Below are 17,894 nucleotides of genomic sequence, written 5' to 3'. Positions count from 1 at the left end.
TTTCCAGTTTGGACACTCTGAATAATATTAAAAGGCAGATGACAAACCAGAGGTAAGTATTTCAACATTAATGAAATAAAAAAAGTCAAACACTAATGGACAGATGAACATAGAAAAGGCACAAGCAATTCAGAAAAGAAAATACATTGATAACTATTAAGCAAATAAAAATGTTCACTCTTACCTAGTAATTAAATAAATGCAAATTAATATAAGAAATCATTTCTCACCTATCAAATCAGCAAGGATTTTATTTACAATTATAAAGGGCTGGGCAAACAAGTATTTTCCCTCTGGGTTTTTTCAATTTTCTTTTTAATAGAGATGGAGGTCTCACTATATTGCCTAGGCTGGTCTTGAACTCCTGAGCTCAAGTGATCCTCCCACCTCAGCCTCCCAAAGTGCTGGGATTACAGGCGTGAGTCAGTGCATCTGGCTGCAAATGAGTATTTTCATTTTCATACAGCTGGCGGGAGTATATGTGGAGGGCATTTTGTAATACATGACACTAAGTCTTAAAAATGTGTATATCTCTTTGCTATAATAATCCTACTTCCAAAAATTTATCCTAAGTAAATAATTACGACTGTGATAACACTGTGATAAACAATATTGTAGCTATTTATTTTTTTGAGACGGAGTTTTGCTCTGTCCCCAGGCTGGAATAAAGTGGCATGATCTCAGTTCACTGCAACCTCCCTGTCCCGGGCCCAAGTGATTCTCCTGCCTCAGCCTCTTGAGTAGCTGGGATTACAGGTGTGCTCCACCACACTCGGCTAATTTTTTGTATTTTTAGTAGAGACAGGGTTTTGCTGTGTTGGCCAGGCTGGTCTCGAACTCCCGACTTCAAGTGATCTACCCACCTTGGCCTCCCAAAGTGCTGACATTACAGGTGTGAGCCACTGGCCTGTGGCTATTTATAACAGTAGAAAAATTGGAAACAGAAATAACATAAACGTCTAGCAGGGAACTGGCTAAATAAGTGGAGAAAATATCCTTCACTGGCCAGGCTCAGGGGTGGGGCTCATGTCTGTAATCCCAGCAGTTTGGGAGGCTGAGGCGGGTGGATCACCTGAGGTCAGGAGTTCAAGACCAGCCTGGCCAACATGGTGAAACCCTGTTTCTACTAAAAATAAAAAGAAATAGCTAGGCGTGGTGGCATGTGCCTGTAATCCCAGCTACTTGGGGGCTGAGGCAGAAGAATCACTTGAACCTGGGAGGTAGAGGTTGTGGTGAACCGAGATCGGGCCAGGCTTGGGCAACAGAGTAAGACTCTGTCTTAAAAAAAAAAAAAAAAAAAAAAAAAAAGGCCAGGCGCAGTGGCTCGTGCTTATAATCCCAGCACTTTGGGAGGCCAAGGCGAGCGGATCATGAGGTTGGGAATTCGAGACCAGCCTGGCCAACACAGTGAAACCCCCGTCTCTACTAAAAATACAAAAAAATTAGCTGCGGATGGTGGCATGAGCCTATAATCCCAGCTACTCAGGAGGCTGAGGCAGGAGAACTGCTTGAACATGGGAGGTGGAGGTTGCAGTGAGCTGAGATTGCACCACTGCACTCCAGCCTGGGCGACAGAGCAAAACTCCATCTCAAAACAAACAACAACAAAACAAATCCTTCACTTTATAGGATTGTTGCAAAGGGTACATTAATTAAATGAGATAAAGCACTTAAGATAATGCCTGACATACATGTGTATAATAAATTATAGCTACTATTATAGCAAATTTACAAGAATAAATATTGTATAGCCATTAAAATTATATTGCTGACATAATACAGCAAAAGAAAAAGCAGGTTACAAGAGTATAAATACCCAACATTTGTTTTTACTATATACATGAACACATAAACACTTATGCAAAGTATCTGTCTATATGTGTGTTAAGAAACTGAAGAATTTTTTTTAATGGGTATATGCCAAAATGTTAAGAGTGGTGATCTCTTGGTGGCATGATTTTATTTTGTTTGCAATTTTCATAGTTTCTCATATATTTTAATAAGTATGTGTTACTCTTTTTTTGGTTTGTTTGTTTTGATTTTTGAGACCAGGTCTTGCTCTGTTGCCCAGGCTGGAGTGAAGTGACACAATCACAGCTCACTGCAGCCTCGATCTCCTGGGTTCAAACAATCCTCCCTGCCTCAGTCTCCCAAGTAGCTGGGACCACAAGCGTGTGTCACCACCCATGGCTAACTTTTGTATTTTTGCAGAGCTGGGGTTTTGCCATGTTGCCCAGGCTGGTCTTGAACCTCTGGGCTCAAGAGATTCACCTGCCTTGGCCTCCCAAAGTGCTGGCATTACAGGCGTGAGCCACCACGTCCAGGTGTATATGAATTACACCTTTAATGAGAAAGATAAAAATTTGGGGGACTGGGCATGGTAGCTCATGCCTGTAATCCTAGCACTTTGGGAAGCCAAGGCAGGTGGATCACCTGAGGTCAGGAGTTCAAGACCAGCCTGGCCAACATGGTGAAACCCCATCTCTATTAAAAATACACAAATTAGCCAGGCACGGTGGTGTGCACCTGTAGTCCCACCTACTTGGGAGGCTGAGGCAGGAAAATTGCTTGAACCTGGAAGGTGGAGGTTGCAGTGAGTGGAGGTCACACCACTGCACTCCAGCCTGGGTGACAGAGAAAGACTCCGTCTGAATAATAATAATAATAATAATAATAATTATTATTATTATTTTTTAGGGGGTGGGAATTTAGGTAGTTGTATTGCTTTAGAAGAAACAAGAAGTATTCAGTTTGCCTATTTGATCAAAGACGAATACTCAACATAAATTTATACAATAACTAAAATAATCATGAAAGAAACACTTCAGTTTCACATTATGAACATTTAAGGGTCCAAAGAAAAAAATGACAAAGGAGAAGAAACAAAGAAATACAGGAGAAAGAGGGAGGAAGGAATGGGGAGAAAAGCACACAGGGAGACAGGCAGGTAAGATAAGGGGGATGCAGAGGCAGAGACTTAAGTGCTAGAGGTTCCTTTCAATTCTGTGACATTTACCAAGCATCTATGTGCCAAGCAGTGTGTGTGAATATGACACAACTTCCACCTTCACAAAAAACTTATGTTCTGGCCAGGGGTGGTGGCTCACGCTTGTAATCCCAGCACTTTGGGAGGCCGAGGCAGGTGGATCATTTGAGGTCAGGAGTTCTAGACTGGCCTCACCAATATGGTGAAACCCTGTCTCTACTAAAAATAAAAATAAAAAAAAATTAGGCGTGGTGGTGAACGCGTGTAATATCAGCTACTCAGGAGGCTGGGGCAGGAGAATCACTTGAACCCTGGGAGGTGGAGGTTGCAGTGAGCCAAGATCATGGCACTGCAGTGAGCCAAGATCGTGCCACTGCACTCAGTCTGGGTGACAGAGCGAGACTCCATCTAGGAAAAAAAGAAAGAAAGAAAGAAAGAAAACCAAAAAACCCCCCAAAACTTACGCTCTGTTTAGTTCCATGTTTTCTTGCCGTATCACACACAAAAAAACCTGAACCCTAAAAATGACATTAGAACTAAGAGCCTATCCAAGAGCCACCAAATTATAAAGAGAATCTGTTAACTATTCTGATGTATCCTGCCATCCACTTGGCTATATCTGCAAAGTTATCATTTTCTTTTCAGGTCTAATTTAACTAATTAAACTGCTTTCATGACTCTTCATCTAGACTAAAAATCCTTAAAATCTGAAGGTGCTCTGTTCTGAATGAGAATGAAGCCCACTAGGTAGGCGTTTTTCTTTGGGCTTCAACAGAGAACTGAGAACTAAAGAGATCCAGCCATGGGCAGAATTTCCTCACCACTAGTTAAGCAAAAAGAACAGCAGGCTAAGCAAGATAATCTCTGTTGTTCTTTCTAGCTTCACTACTCTGTAGACTAATGGAACCTGGAATCCTGTCATTATATTTTATTTAGAAACCTGAAAAATGTTTCATCCTGTTCAATTTATGCGAAGATGACTAATCCCAGAACATCAAGTTTAGACTGAGATACAATGATAGTGTTTATAGGGGAGCTATTATTTTAGCCAGTTCCCTGGAAGCAGGATAATCAAATGCTTGTAAGACTCAAATCCATGCTATGGAACATATGCTCCTAAAACCACAAAGTGGTTAAAATATTAATTAACCTCACGGAATGGATGTGTTCCTGAAAAGTAGTGAATTTTTGTAAATCATGTAAAATCAAACTTTAAGAACACTGAGAGGGGCTGTCTTGGTGGCTCACACCTGTAATTCCAGCACTTTGGGAGACTGATCGCAGGCAGATTGCTTGAGCCCAGGAGAGACCAGCCTGGGCAACATGGTGAAACCCTGTCTCTACAAAAAATACAAAAATTAGCCAGCTATGGTGGCGTGCACCTGTGGTCCCAGCTACTTGGTTGGCTAAGGTGGGAGGATGGCTTGAGCCTGGGAGGTAGAGGCTGCAGCGAGCTGAGACTGCGCCACTGCCCTCCAGCCTGAGTAATGGAAGCAAGACCCTGTCTTTAAAAAAAAAAAAAAAAAAGAAAGAAAAAACAGAGAGAAGGGTATTCTATTAAAGCAATCAGTGTCCTCCATCCTTGTAAGTTCCAGAACCCTTTCCTTAGGAAAATAACGTATGCACATACACAAAACAAGTTTCATACAATTTCAGGAGTTCCTGAACCCCATGCAAAGACCTCATTGTCTTAAAAGAGCTCAAAGTTAAAAGGCACTCGCAAACAATTCTTTTTTAAACAATCAGTTATTAGAGCTAAATTTTTCAGTATTACTAATCTACATTTTTACATATTAGGTTTATTTAAAGTGAGATTTTTGCTTCATATGCAAATTTGTGGTTTTGATTTTTTAAAAAACAGACCCACAGATGATCAACAAGTGCTTGAGACATTATCTGTATCTTTCCCAAGAAATTCTTACCAGTGTGTGTTTTCATGTGTTCGTCGAAGTACTGCTTCATGTTGAAATCCTTGCCACACCACTGGCACATGAACTGTTTGTGCCCAATATGAATGCTCATGTGGGAGCGTAGCTGGTACTTGTACTGAAACCTTTCGTCACAGTTCTGCATTGGACACAGTTGGAGATTTTTGAATGCCAAGCATAATAGCTTTACCTGAGCCCACCCTAACATAGTCTCTGATATTAGGCTTATTTTTCATACTGAAAATAGAACCTGCTTGTGTCAGCTATTTGGCTTTGCTATATTTCTGCAGGTGAGTTACTAATAAAAGGGAAATTTTCTCACAAAATTAACATTGAAGTATACTTGACTTCTCAGAATCACTGAGAAAAGAAAAATAAGTCATTGTGTGTTACTTCTAAGTTAACCTAATCTAAGAGTTAACAGTGCGTTAAAAGTGACATTTTTCTACCTTGCAGTGACAGCACACACCAAGCTCAGGCAGTGACAGCACACACTGAGCTCAGAACACACCGAGCTCAGAAGGTTCTGTGGAAGGCAGCTTTGTGCCTCCTGCTCCAGCATACCTCTCTCTCACTGGTCCGCCATCTATGCAAACACTAACCCCTAGGCCTGGGCCTGTAGGTAGCACATTCCTTACCTCGCATCTGAAGGGCTTCTCTCCAGAATGCTGCAAGGAGTGCACCTTGAGTGACATACTGCGTTTGAATGATTTTCCACAGGTTTCACATGTAAATGGCATGTCTTTTGTGTGTGCTGCAACACAGAATGTACTTAGTGTCAAAACAAATCCACCAAAAAGCTCAAACTAAAAATGTATCCTACTGTAAAGCAAATATGCCCTCCTAATTTTCTACACTGATTTGTAAGCCTTTTTTTTTTTTTTTTTTCTGACATGGAGTCTTGCTCTGTCGCACAGGCCGGAGTGCAGTGGTGCGATCTTGGCTCGCTGCAACCTCCACCCCCCGGATTCAAGTGATTATCCTGCCTCAGCCTCCCGAGTAGCTGGGATTACAGGCATGCGCCACCACACCCAGCTAATTTTTGTATTTTTAGTAGAGACAGGGTTTCACCATGTTGGCTAGACTGGTTTCAAACTCCTGACTTCATGTGATTTGCCTGCCTCAGCCTCCCAAAGTGCTGGGATTACAGGCGCAAGCCACCACACCAGGCCTTTGTGAGGCTATAATAGTAATATCTGAAGAGAAAAATAATGTTGAAAAGAAATCTGGGTGTGGAAGACTATACCATCCAATTTGGTGATACTTACTGAAGACATATTGCATTCAGTTTCAACAGGTCAAAACTGATTAGGGCAATTCCTCATATTCTGCCCAACCCAAGGCATAAAGTACACAGAAGAGCAAGGGAAAATTATAGGCATGAGAGAAAAGCAGAAAAACTTACCAACCATGTGTTTCCGCACATGAGCCATGGTATAGAATTTCTTCTCACAAATTTCACAGGAAAATTTCTTTTCTGCATATCCATGGACGATCTTGATATGCTCATGAAGGGACCAGAGTTTCTTGAACGATTTGTTACAGGAAACACACTGAGCAGGATAAATAGAAATAATATTTATAGGGGCTTACAGAATGCCATACCAGCCTACTGGCAGATGAAACGGATGTGCTTCAGGTTCATGGCACAAGGCCAGAATTCAGATAAATGCTATTCTTCCACAGAGCCCAGATTCCAACACCAACATCTGTATGTTCTCTTTTTCTAAGATGCATCTTTTAGACACTCTTTGGGAGTATGAAAACAATGGCAAAAACTAAGACAAAAAGTGGAAAGTTCCACTAACATCAAGCAATGTTCAAGTGATTCTCCTGCCTCAGCCTCCCAAGTAGCCAGGATTACAGGCGGGCACCACCACGACCAGCTAATTTTTTTGTATTTTTAGTAGAGACGGGGTTTCACCGTGTTGCCAGGGTGATCTCGATCTTCTGACCTCGTGATCCATCTGCCTCGGCCTCCCAAAGTACTGGGATTATAGGCATGAGTCACCACGCCCAGCCAAGCTTTTTTATTTTTAAACAGAAGTTGCAAGAGATTCAAGTTTTAAAAATATATGTATTAAGCAAATGTGGCTGCCTCCTCCACATCAGTTAGTAAGGGTTTACCAGAGAATATATACTAATTTTAAATTAGTATAATAAAGACAAGAAACAAAATACATATTAGTGGTATAGGTATTATAGGTATGTAGAAATATAAAAATGTTCTTACGCCTTAGAAAATGCATTTGGAGCCAGGTGCAGTGGCTCACGCCTGTAATCCCAGCACTTTGGGAGGTCAAGACGGGTGGATCACCTGAGGTCAGGAATTTGAGACCAGCCTGGCCAACATGGAGAAACCCCATCTCTACTAAAAATACAAAATTAGCCAGGCATGGTGGCGCATGCCTGTAATCCCAGCTACTCGGGAGGCTGAGGCAGGAGAATTGCTTGAACCTGGGAGGCGGAGATTGTGGTGAGCCAAGATCGCGCCACTATATTCCAGCCGGGCCAACAGAGCGAGACTGTCTCAGAAAAAAAAAAAAAAAAATGCATTTGGAGCATTTATTAACATGAATAATTGAAATGTTATTATATTTCCCCAAATCTAATTTACAATTTCAAACACTTCCCTCTGGCAGAATATACCCTCTAAACTCTTAGTATCACTCTCTCTTTTTAAATTATTATTATTATTTTGAGATGGAGTCTCACTCTGTCACCCAGGTTGGAGTGCAGTGGTGTGATCTCGGCTCACCACAACCTCCACCTCCCAGGTTCAAGCGATTCTCTTGCCTCAGCCTCCCGAGTAGCCAGTGCCACCATGCCTGGCTAATTTTTGTATTTTTAGTAGAGACGAGGTTTCACAATGTTGGCCAGGCTGGTCTCAAACTCCTGACCTCGTGATCTGCCTGCCTCGGCCTCCCAAAGTGCTGAGATTACAGGTGTGAACTATTGCACCCAGCCTCACTCTTAAAAAATTTTTAAAAAGTTTTTTTTGGTCTAAACTTTAATTAACTAAAGTCTATCCCTTTTCCCTTACAGACCAGTTCCAGAGCTCTCTTGCAAGAATCTGTAGAAAACACATGCTACACTGCCTAGCTTCTTGTATCATGAATCATTAATAACCTGTAATATTAGGCATCATGTGTATCAGAGTATTTCTAGTTAAAGCAAAACAATACTAGAAAGCTGTTGGTAATCATTAGGCTTTTGGACACTTATGGGGGAACATGTAAATAATTCACTGTAAATAAAGATCTCTCTAAACATCATTGTCACTTCAGGAGACAAGAACTCTAAGAGTTAAAATATAAACCTCTGGTTGGAAAATGCTCTAGAAAAGGACAGACTACTACTATCAGACATTTTGTAGGGCAGGTTTTTTGTTGTTGTTGTTTAGACAGTCTCACTCTGCTGCTCAGGCTAGAATGTAGTGGTGCTATCATGGCTTACTGCAGGATCAATCTCCTGGGCTCAGGCAACCCTCCCAAAGTGCTGAGACTACAGGCGTGAGCCACTGCACCCAGCCTTAGGGCAGGGTTTTAGTTTCTTTTTTTTTTTTTTTTTTGGAGACACAGTCTCGCTCTGTCACCCAGGATGGAATGCAGTGGTGCGATCTCGGCTCATTGCAACCTCTGCCTCCCAGGTTCAAGCGATTCTCCTGCCTCAGCCTCCCGAGTAGCTGGGATTACAGGCATGCGCCACCACGCCTGGCTAATTTTGTATTTTTAATAGAGACGGGGTTTCTCCATGTTGGTAAGGCTGGTCTCGAACTCCTGACCTCAGGTGATCCACCCGTCTTGGCCTCCCAAAGTGCTAGGATTACAGGTGTGAGCCACCATGCCCAGCCTGGGGTTTTAGTTTTTACTTGTTACCAGGTCATCAGGATTATTAGGATCTATACGTAAGAACAAAGTACAGTGTTCTTTAGGAATTTGAATGAAGTTCATTTAGCAGAATCCACAAAACTTAAAACACAAATTTAAAAGTAGTATCATGAAGAATCGTGAGGAAAGTCACACACAAAAAGTATTTATTAAATGTTTTCTGTAACTTAAACAGATTTAAGTTTAAAAAAAAAAAACACCCCACAAAACCTATATATAAAGATCAAGAACACTTTCAGTAACAGATCATTACAGAATCCAAGTTTGACCCCTAGAGTGCAGCAGTGCGCCACACTCCCTAGCACACAGCAGGGCGCCACACTCCCTAGTGTACAGCAGTGCACCACACTCCCTAGTGTACAGCAGGGCACCACACTCCCTAGCGCGCAGCAGTGCACCACACTCCCTTTGGCCTGAAGTGTTGCAGACAACTCCTATCCAAGCCAGGGCACTGGCAGTTACCGGAGGATATGGGCTCCATGACTCAGTCTTCTTTTATTTACCCAGCGTGTCGGAGATCAAGTCACAACTGATGAATCAAAAGCGGTGAATTTTTAGCAAATGCAATTTCCATTTTTTAAAACTCTTTAAAGTAGAGCAATGATCTCAGTTGTTGATTAAAAGCAATGAAAGAAAAGTGAAACTTAAAAAGTAACTACCAATATTAGAAGCACACCAAAAAACAAAACAAACCAACACAATTTATCCTTTATAAGTTTAGCTTAAATATGGTACAAAATATTTCTGTTACATATCTTATGGAGACATGAATAGACTTACCTCTTATATTCATTAATATGCATTCACATGTGCAAACCAATATAACTGCAATCCATTTGACATAATATAATTAGCATACCTCTTTAACCTATCACAATATAGTCCTTTCACGACACCAACCTGGTTTGAATACCATTATTTTGTTACCTTAACAATACTGTACAGTGGCATTATGTAAACCTAGTGCCAGGTGGGCAACATTTTCAACCAGCTCAGCCTCTGCTTAAAGTTTGCATATTCCCATGGGCTCAGCCTCTTGGCAAATTTAGTGTTGTCATCTCTCCAATGGTAAAAGCAAACTCACTGCTGAAGATCTTCCATTTCCACCGGTCTGAGTCATGATGGTTTTTGTCCCCATCAGCTGTACTAGAATCTGGCATCATTATAAACCCAGAAAGGGACCTTTCTCTACTCCTAACCTTTAATCAGTAACTCCTACCTCCACAGAGAAGATGCCAGAATGAATTCTATTACATGTCCTACAACAGTGAATCTCAGTGCAAAGTTGGTGTTGATTTTAACCTCCTGGTCAATCAACTATAACAGATCCCCCTTCCAGTGTGCCTGGGTTCCCACTAGTCCAGCGTCAAATTTAATGCTTTCGAAATAAAAGCCTTGGTTTAGAAAAGACCAAAGCAGGAGCTTTTCAAATGATAAATTGGTGAAATCTGTCCCTTCAGCCTCTATTGTATTTATTCTCTTGGGCGGATACCAGATGAATCTGAACAGCCAGGTTTTATCCTGAAAAGTTTGCCCTCTCGGTGATGAAACCTACCTGAATGTTTTTTTCACAGTCTGTTTGCTGGTGAAGGGACAGCTCACTTTCCAGGACAAACTTCTTGCCACATTTATCACAAATCTGCATGCGCCTGTGAGTAACGTTCATGTGCTTCTCCAGGTACCAGCGAGTGTTAAATACCCTGGGGCACTTCTCACAGGTCAGAGTCTCTTTCTCTTCACACTTAGCTTTCTGGACTGGTGCTTTGGGCTCCTTTGTGGCCCGCTTCTTACGCTTAGGTGGCTCTACACTCTTCCTACGACCTCTTGTAGTTCTGGGAGTAGGGGAAGTGGTAGCTGCGGCAACAGAGGCAGCTCTCCTGGTTCTCCTTTGTGTAACGCTGACTTTCTCTACTATCTTCTCCTTTTTCTTCTGCTTTTCATTCTCTCCATAGTCATTGCTGTCATCTGTGGCCTCTTCCTCACTCTCTTCCTCTTCCTCCTCACTGCTTGTCTTAAGAACAGGAGTCTCTTTGGACTGAGAAGAGACACCCTTTTCCCCTTTAGACACATTTAATGTTTGATTATTAAGGTTTACCTCCACTATGATCTGCTCCCTTTTGTAAGAGACTTCTTCCTCTTCCTCTTCTGTGTCATCAGAATTCTCCCGGTCTTCCTTAACAGCATGCACGTCAGACACTGCTCTTGTCTCCCTGAAATACGGCTGTTCTTCTGTTTCATGGAGATGTGGCTTGCTCATCTTGGTGTCCACTAACACAGAATAAGGACTTCCTGACTCCCTTTTGTACACTTTGGTGGACAGGTCAAGTTCTTGGTTGGCACCATGATAAAAGGAAGATGGCACTTGACCACGACGGCTATCTTCTTGTGCCATTCCTGCTACATGCACAGCACAGTTTTCAACCAGTTCCTGACAAGAACTGGCTGTGTGGCTCATTGGTAAGTGGCCCAATTTATTAAGCAGTTCAGACTATAAAGAAAATAGCTTTAAAACAAGGTAATTATTAAGACTCAAATCTTTTTTCATCCACAAAGAATCACTCAAATGAAAAAAAGATATTCCTGGAAATTGTGTGCAATTCTTCCAGTGTTGCAGCACCAAAGCATGAGTCAAAAAGGTTTGGTATTACGGCAAGAGCAGAGCACTAGTGATTTTTCTTCTGAAGAGAGCTGCAAGGGACTTGGGAGCATCTTATCTACAAAGAAAAGCAAAGAGGAAAAAACATCAGATAATACCACTATTTCCTTTTTATAGCATGAATTTAAATCACAAGAAACATAGCTTAAATAATAATAATTATTAAATATTATTATTATTTAGAGATGGAGTCTCACTCTGTCACCCAGGCTGGAGTGCAGTAGTACAGTAGTGCAGTCTTGGCTTACTGCAACCTCTGCTGCCCGGGTTCAAGCGATTTCCCTGCCTTAGCCTCCTAAGTAGTTGGGATTACAGGCAGCTGCCACCACGCTGGGCTAATTTTTGTATTTTTAGTACAGACGGGGTTTCACCATCTTGGCCAGGCTGGTCTTGAACTCCTGACCTCGTGATCCACCCACCTCGGGCTCCCAAAGTGCTGGGATTACAAGCATGAACCACCACACCCGGCCAAAATTATTAAACTCTTTACATACACAATGCTTTTAACTGCTTAAATGTTTCAGTATGGGCCATTATTTTGATTACAGGAATTCATAAACATTTTCTGTTAGACTATAAATTTTACAACAGCAAAAGCCACATCTGTCCAGTTCACTGAGATATCCTCAGAGCTTAGCACAGTATCTAGCATACAGTATATATTTGATGAATAAAATAATATTGCACAGCATTCATTTTCCTAGATACTACAGAATATGCTGATATGGCAAAACATATGGTCTCTATCCACAAGACCTTTACAGTCTAGTTTACAATGTGTTGGGCATGAAACACACAACAGCTTTATATTGGCTGACTTTCTTTCAACATCAATCACATGTCCACCACAGTGAGAGCTCACAGAACAAAGGTGGTAGTGGGGTAGGCACTGTGGTCCCTGGAAATAAAATAGCTAATTGACATAACTATAGAAGAGAAGAAAAATGTCCTTGGCCTTAAATACTTTATAATCTAGGTATAAATATAATTGTTTTCAGGTTTATTGGAGTAATTTCAAAGTTGTCAAATATTTTAACATTTGTTCTGTGCATAGCTCACTTCACCCACTCAGTAAGTGGGTGATTTTTTTATGTGTCAGTTGCACAGGAGTCTAAATTCTAAGAAACCATACCCATCAAGTTGATATGGTTCCAAGAAAAATAAAACCATCCAATATTAATTTTTAAAAAGCTTAGAAGGGCATATAATTTGTTTAGTGACATACTCACATTGCTATTTAGCCAACCCACCTATCCTCTGAGTCGTATGAATATCACTGTAAACAACAATTGACAAAAGGAAGGAAATTAGTTTTTTTTTTTTGTTTTTTTTTTTTTTGAGACGGATTCTTGCTCTGTCGCCCAGGCTGGAGTGCAGTGGTGTGATCTCGGCTCACTGCAAGCTCCGCCTCCCGGGTTCACGCCATTCTCCTGCCTCAGCCTCCTGAGTAGCTGGGACTACAGGCGTTCGACACCGCGCCCGGCTAATTTTTTGTATTTTTAGTAGAGAAGGGGTTTCACTGTGGTCTCGATCTCCTGACCTTGTGATCCGCCCGCCTCGGCCTCCCAAAGTGCTGGGATTACAGGCGTGAGCCACCACGCCTGGCTGGAAATTAGTGTTTATTAAATGCCTGCTATGGACATAGGCACTATAATAGTTTTTATTGTTCATTATTTAATATCCACCACAAAACTGTGGGGTTGATTTCTTTTTTAAGACCGGGTCTCGGGCCAGGTGCTGTGGCTCATGCCTGTAATCCTGGCACTTTGGGAGGCCGAGGTAGTCGGATCACGAGGTCAGGAGATCAAGACCATCCTGGTCAACATGGTGAAACCCTGTTTCCACTGAAAATCCAAAAATTAGCTGAGCAGAGCGGCGCGTGCCTGTAATCCCAGCTACTCAGGAGGCTGAGGCAGGAGAATCGCTTGAACCTGGGAGGTGGAGATTGTAGTGAGCTGAGATCGTGCCACTGCACTCCAGCCTGGCAACAGAGCTAGATTCCATCTGGAAGGGCGGGGGGGAAGACAGGGTCTCACTCCGTTGCCCAGGCTGGAGTCCAGTGGTGCAATCATGGCTCACTGCAGCCTCAACCTTCTGGGCTCAAGTGATCCTTCCACCTCAGCCTCCTAAACAGCTAGGACCACAGGCATGTGCCACCACACCCAGCTAATTAAAAAAAAATTTTTTAGAGATGGGGTCTCCCTATGTTACCCAGGCTGGTGGGACTGGTTTTTAAATTCAATTTTTATCAAAATAATCATTTTAAAAATTCATAGTTTCACAATTCAAATGTATTGGCCGTACTCCAATTTATCTCAGTCCCATTCCCTGGAGGCAATAAGGCTGTTTTAGCTGCCCCTCTCTCCATTTAATTCCATATTTCTACATAATTTGATTATATTTCTGTTTCTGGACTTTTTATTTCAATTTCAGATATTACCTTGTCTCTCTCTAGTTTTCCTTTTTTTTGAGCCAGAGTCTCGCTCAGTCACCCAGGCTGGAGTGCAGTGGCGTGATCTCGGCTCACTGCAAGCTCTGCTTCCCAGGTTCACGCCATTCTCCTGCCTCAGCTTCCCGAGTAGCTGGGACTATAGGCGCCCGCCACCACCCCCAGCTAATTTTTTGTATTTTTAGTAGACATGGGGTTTCACGTGTTAGCCAGGATGGTCTTGATCTCCTGACCTCGTGATCCGCCCACCTCAGCCTCCCAAAGTGCTGGGATTACAGGCGTGAGCCACCGCGCCTGGCTCTCTAGTTTTTTTACCTTATTGTTCCCAACTCTTCCCTCATGTTCCCAATATAGTTACATCACAACTTTGAAAAAAATCAGTATTTATGACTAATATTATGACTATGAGTAGTTCACAATTATTTCTATCACTCCTACACTAGTCCTTTGTCTTCTCTTCCATTTTCTTTTTCCTTGTGAATTTATTCTTTTTAAAAAAAATTATTTTACTTTAGCTTTAATGGAATTTCAGGAATTTGTGGTAATAAGTGCTACCATGTTTTACCTGACATCTGAATAGATACCTTCATACTTTCTTGTACTTATAAATGGTAAAATTGTGGCTCAGAGAGGCAACATAATTTGTCTAAGATCACAAGTCTATCAAATGACAGACGTAGTATTTGACTACAGGCCTGCCTGACTCCAAAGCTCATGGTCTATTTCTACTATGACAAATGACACCTTGAAATAATTTAAACTCAACTATTCTTTTAACTGCCTATCTTTTTGTACCAGTTTCATCCCTCATATTTTAAGTAGGAAAATCCTAGCAACCTTATTCTACATGTGCCAAAACTTCTCACCCATGGAAATAATGTGAACTACTATGAGTATCATTTAAATAAACTCATATTAATTATGTCAAATTAAGTAAGGGAGGAGTGATTTAAAATTCAATTAGCTAGCAAAAGCTAGAAGTTAAACAAAAACCAGAAAGACAAAGAAAAAAAATAAAGAGTAATCATTAATTCATTTTCCAAATATTTCTGACTCTCAGCTTTCTGGGCACATGGTAGGCTACACCTTTTTTTTTTTTTTTTGGAGACGGAGTCTTGCTCTGTCGCCCAAGCTGGAATGCATGGTGCAATCTCGGCTTACTGCAACTACGCCTCCTGGGTTCAAGCAATTCTCCTGTCTCAGCCTCTGGAGTAGCTGGGGCTATACACACCACCATGGCCAGCTAATTTTTTTTTTTTTTTTGAGACAGAGTCTTGCTCTGTCACCCAGGCTAGAGTGCAGTGGCACAATCTCAGCTCACTGCAAACTCCACCTCCCGGGTTCAAGCAATTCTCCTACCTCAGCCTCCCAAAGTGCTGGGATTACACGTGTGAGCCACTGCACCCAGCCTAGGCTACACTTTTTAAACCACGCCCACAACTCCTATTCCCTGTAGTTGGATGGGGTCTTGTGACTACTTCTGGTCAGCATATTATGAGAAGTGACAGGGAGAGGCAGGGCACTTACTAACCAATATGAAATCCTTCAGATCTCTTTTCCTTCTGGCACAGTGGCTAGCAATCTTTCAGGTGATGATTGCTCTCTCTCTGGTCCCCTAACAACTAAGACGACCTACTGGATAGACGCAGTGTATTTTCTTGGTGTTTTTGTTTTGTTTTGTTTTGTTTTGTTTTGAGACAGAGTCTCACTCTGTCACCCAGGCTCGGCTCACTGCAACCTCTGCCTCCCGGGTTCAAGCGATTCTCCTGTCTCAGACTCCTGAATAGCTGAGACTACAGACACCCACCACTACGCCCAGCTTTTTTGTATTTTTAGTAGAGACAGGGTTTCACCATGTTGGTCAGGCTGGTCTTGAACCCCTGACCACAGGTGATTCACCTGCCTCGACCTCCCAAAGTGCTAGAATTACAGGCGTGAGCCACCGCGCCCAGCCACACAGTGTTTTTAAAGCCACTGAGATCCTGCATTGTTTATTACCACAGCACAATTTGGCTTATCCAAGCTGCTACGAGTAGACACCAGAAGTAGGGTGCTGCCTTACCAAAAAGCCTAAAATATATGACAAAGCCTTAGGAGCTGGGTGGAAGGAGGCAAGGAACGTTATTGGAGGCTAAAAGATCAGCAACTTATATTATACAGTGGTGAAATGATCAGTGAAATTATCAGCTATCCCAGAAGGTAGATAATATACCACAAGAGCTAACAGCTCTAGTGGGAAAATGGACTATTACAAGTGTGTTGTATTGTAACACTATTAGTTGTATTTAACAAATTATCACATGAAAAGGATGAATGCAGAAAATAATGATCAATTTATAATCAAGAATAAAATAAATCCAGAAAGTCAGGGATTTGCAGAGGAAGAGGCAAGTGCTTAATGTAAAACTGAAATCTTTGAGCTACAAAGCCTGTATAGAATTCAGTCTTGAGGCAAAGATCAAATCAAATATTTGGCTTTCACAATCACTGATTAAGATGGTACTCAATAAAATAGCTTTTTAAAAGAGACTAAAGATGAGTTCTGCTACAAAGCATATTTCTCTAATGTGAATTAATTCAAATGCTATTAGTAAATAGGGAAATGATAGCAGAATAACTCAGAAGCAATGTTAGTTTCAGGAGCAAGCTTTCTCAAAATTACAGAGAAAGCAAGCCTTAGCAATACACGAAGACCTCAAGAAAAAAGCTGAACACTCTACTTCTGTATCTTCCTTTAATGCAAGCAATGGTTCATTCAGTGACTTCATGAATAAAACTCTTTCCACTTTATACCTGATGAAGCTGAGAGAACAGTCACACCTCAGAGATATTGCCGGTTCGGCTCCAGACCGCCGCAATAAAGCAAATACCTCAATAAAGCAAGTCACACAAATTTTTTGGTTTCCTTGTGAATATAAGTTATGTTTACATTACACTGTAGTCTATTAAGTGTGCAATAGCTTTGTATCTTAAAAAACAATGTACATGCTTTAATTTTAAAATAATTTATTGTGGCCGGGTGCGGTGGCTCACGTCTGTAATCCCAGCACTTTGGGAGGCTGAGGTGGGCGGATCATGAGGTCAGGAGATCGAGACCACCCTGGCTAACACGGTGAAACTCGGTCTCTACTAAAAATACAAAAAATTAGCTGGGCATGGTGGCAGACACCTGTAGTACCAGCTACTCAGGAGGCTGAGGCAGGAGAATGATGTGAACCCGGGAGGCGGAGCTTGCAGTGAGCCAAGACTGCGCCACTGTACTCCAGCCTGTGCAACAGAGCGACACTCTGTCTCAAAAAAAAAAAAAAAAAAAAAAAAAAGAATAAAATAATAATTTATTGTTAAAAAATGTTAACGATTATCTGATCCTTCAGTGAATCAATCATTTTGCCAATGGAGGGTCTTGCTTCAATGTTGATGGCTGCTGCATGATCAGGGTGGTGGTTGCTGAAGGCTGGAATGGCTGTGGCAATTTCTTAAAATAAGACAACAATGAAATTTGCTGCATTGACTTATTCTTCGTTTCATAGAAGATTTCTCTGTAGGATATGATGCTGTTTGATAACACTTAGCCCACAGTAGAACTTCTTTCAAAATTGGAGTCAATCCTCTCAAACCCAGCCACTGCTTCGACAACTAAGTTTATGGAATATTCTAAATCCTTTGTCATTCCAATAACGTTCACGACATCTTCACCAGGAGTAGATTCCATCTCAAGAAGTAGATTCCATCTGTTCGAGTTTTATCAAAAGATGGCAGCAATTCAGTCACACTTCAGGCTCCACTTCTTTTTTTTTTTTTTTTTTGAGACGGAGTCTCGCTCTGTCACCCGGGCTGAAGTGCAGTGGCCGGATCTCAGCTTACTGCAAGCTCCGCCTCCCGGGTTCACGCCATTCTCCTGCCTCAGCCTCCCCAGTAGCTGGGACTACAGGCGCCCACCACCTCGCCCGGCTAGCTTTTTGTATTTTTTAGTAGAGACGGGGTT

The 17,894-nt window shown here is 41.8% G+C and overlaps 2 protein-coding genes across 6 annotated transcripts in view; both read right to left on the bottom strand.

Annotated features, from left to right (window-relative positions):
* SNF8 (SNF8 subunit of ESCRT-II) overlaps positions 1-17,894 on the bottom strand; it is a 576,904-nt gene that overhangs the window by 361,528 nt on the left and 197,482 nt on the right. The window lies entirely within an intron of this gene.
* The window catches only part of ZNF652 (zinc finger protein 652), a 72,803-nt gene that overhangs the window by 15,948 nt on the left and 38,961 nt on the right, over positions 1-17,894 (bottom strand). The window contains exons 2-5 of the mRNA XM_050765662.1: positions 10,360-11,518; positions 6,320-6,467; positions 5,553-5,668; positions 4,909-5,053 (exon numbers count right to left, since the gene is read on the bottom strand). Coding sequence (XP_050621619.1) covers positions 4,909-5,053; positions 5,553-5,668; positions 6,320-6,467; positions 10,360-11,259 — 1,309 coding nt within the window. The 5' untranslated portion in view covers positions 11,260-11,518. The remainder of the gene's footprint in view (positions 1-4,908; positions 5,054-5,552; positions 5,669-6,319; positions 6,468-10,359; positions 11,519-17,894) is intronic.

The sequence above is a fragment of the Macaca thibetana genome, chromosome 16 (genome assembly GCF_024542745.1).
Source record: "Macaca thibetana thibetana isolate TM-01 chromosome 16, ASM2454274v1, whole genome shotgun sequence".
Classification (NCBI taxonomy): Eukaryota; Metazoa; Chordata; class Mammalia; order Primates; family Cercopithecidae; genus Macaca; species Macaca thibetana.
This window is presented reverse-complemented; position numbering and strand designations above follow the sequence as displayed.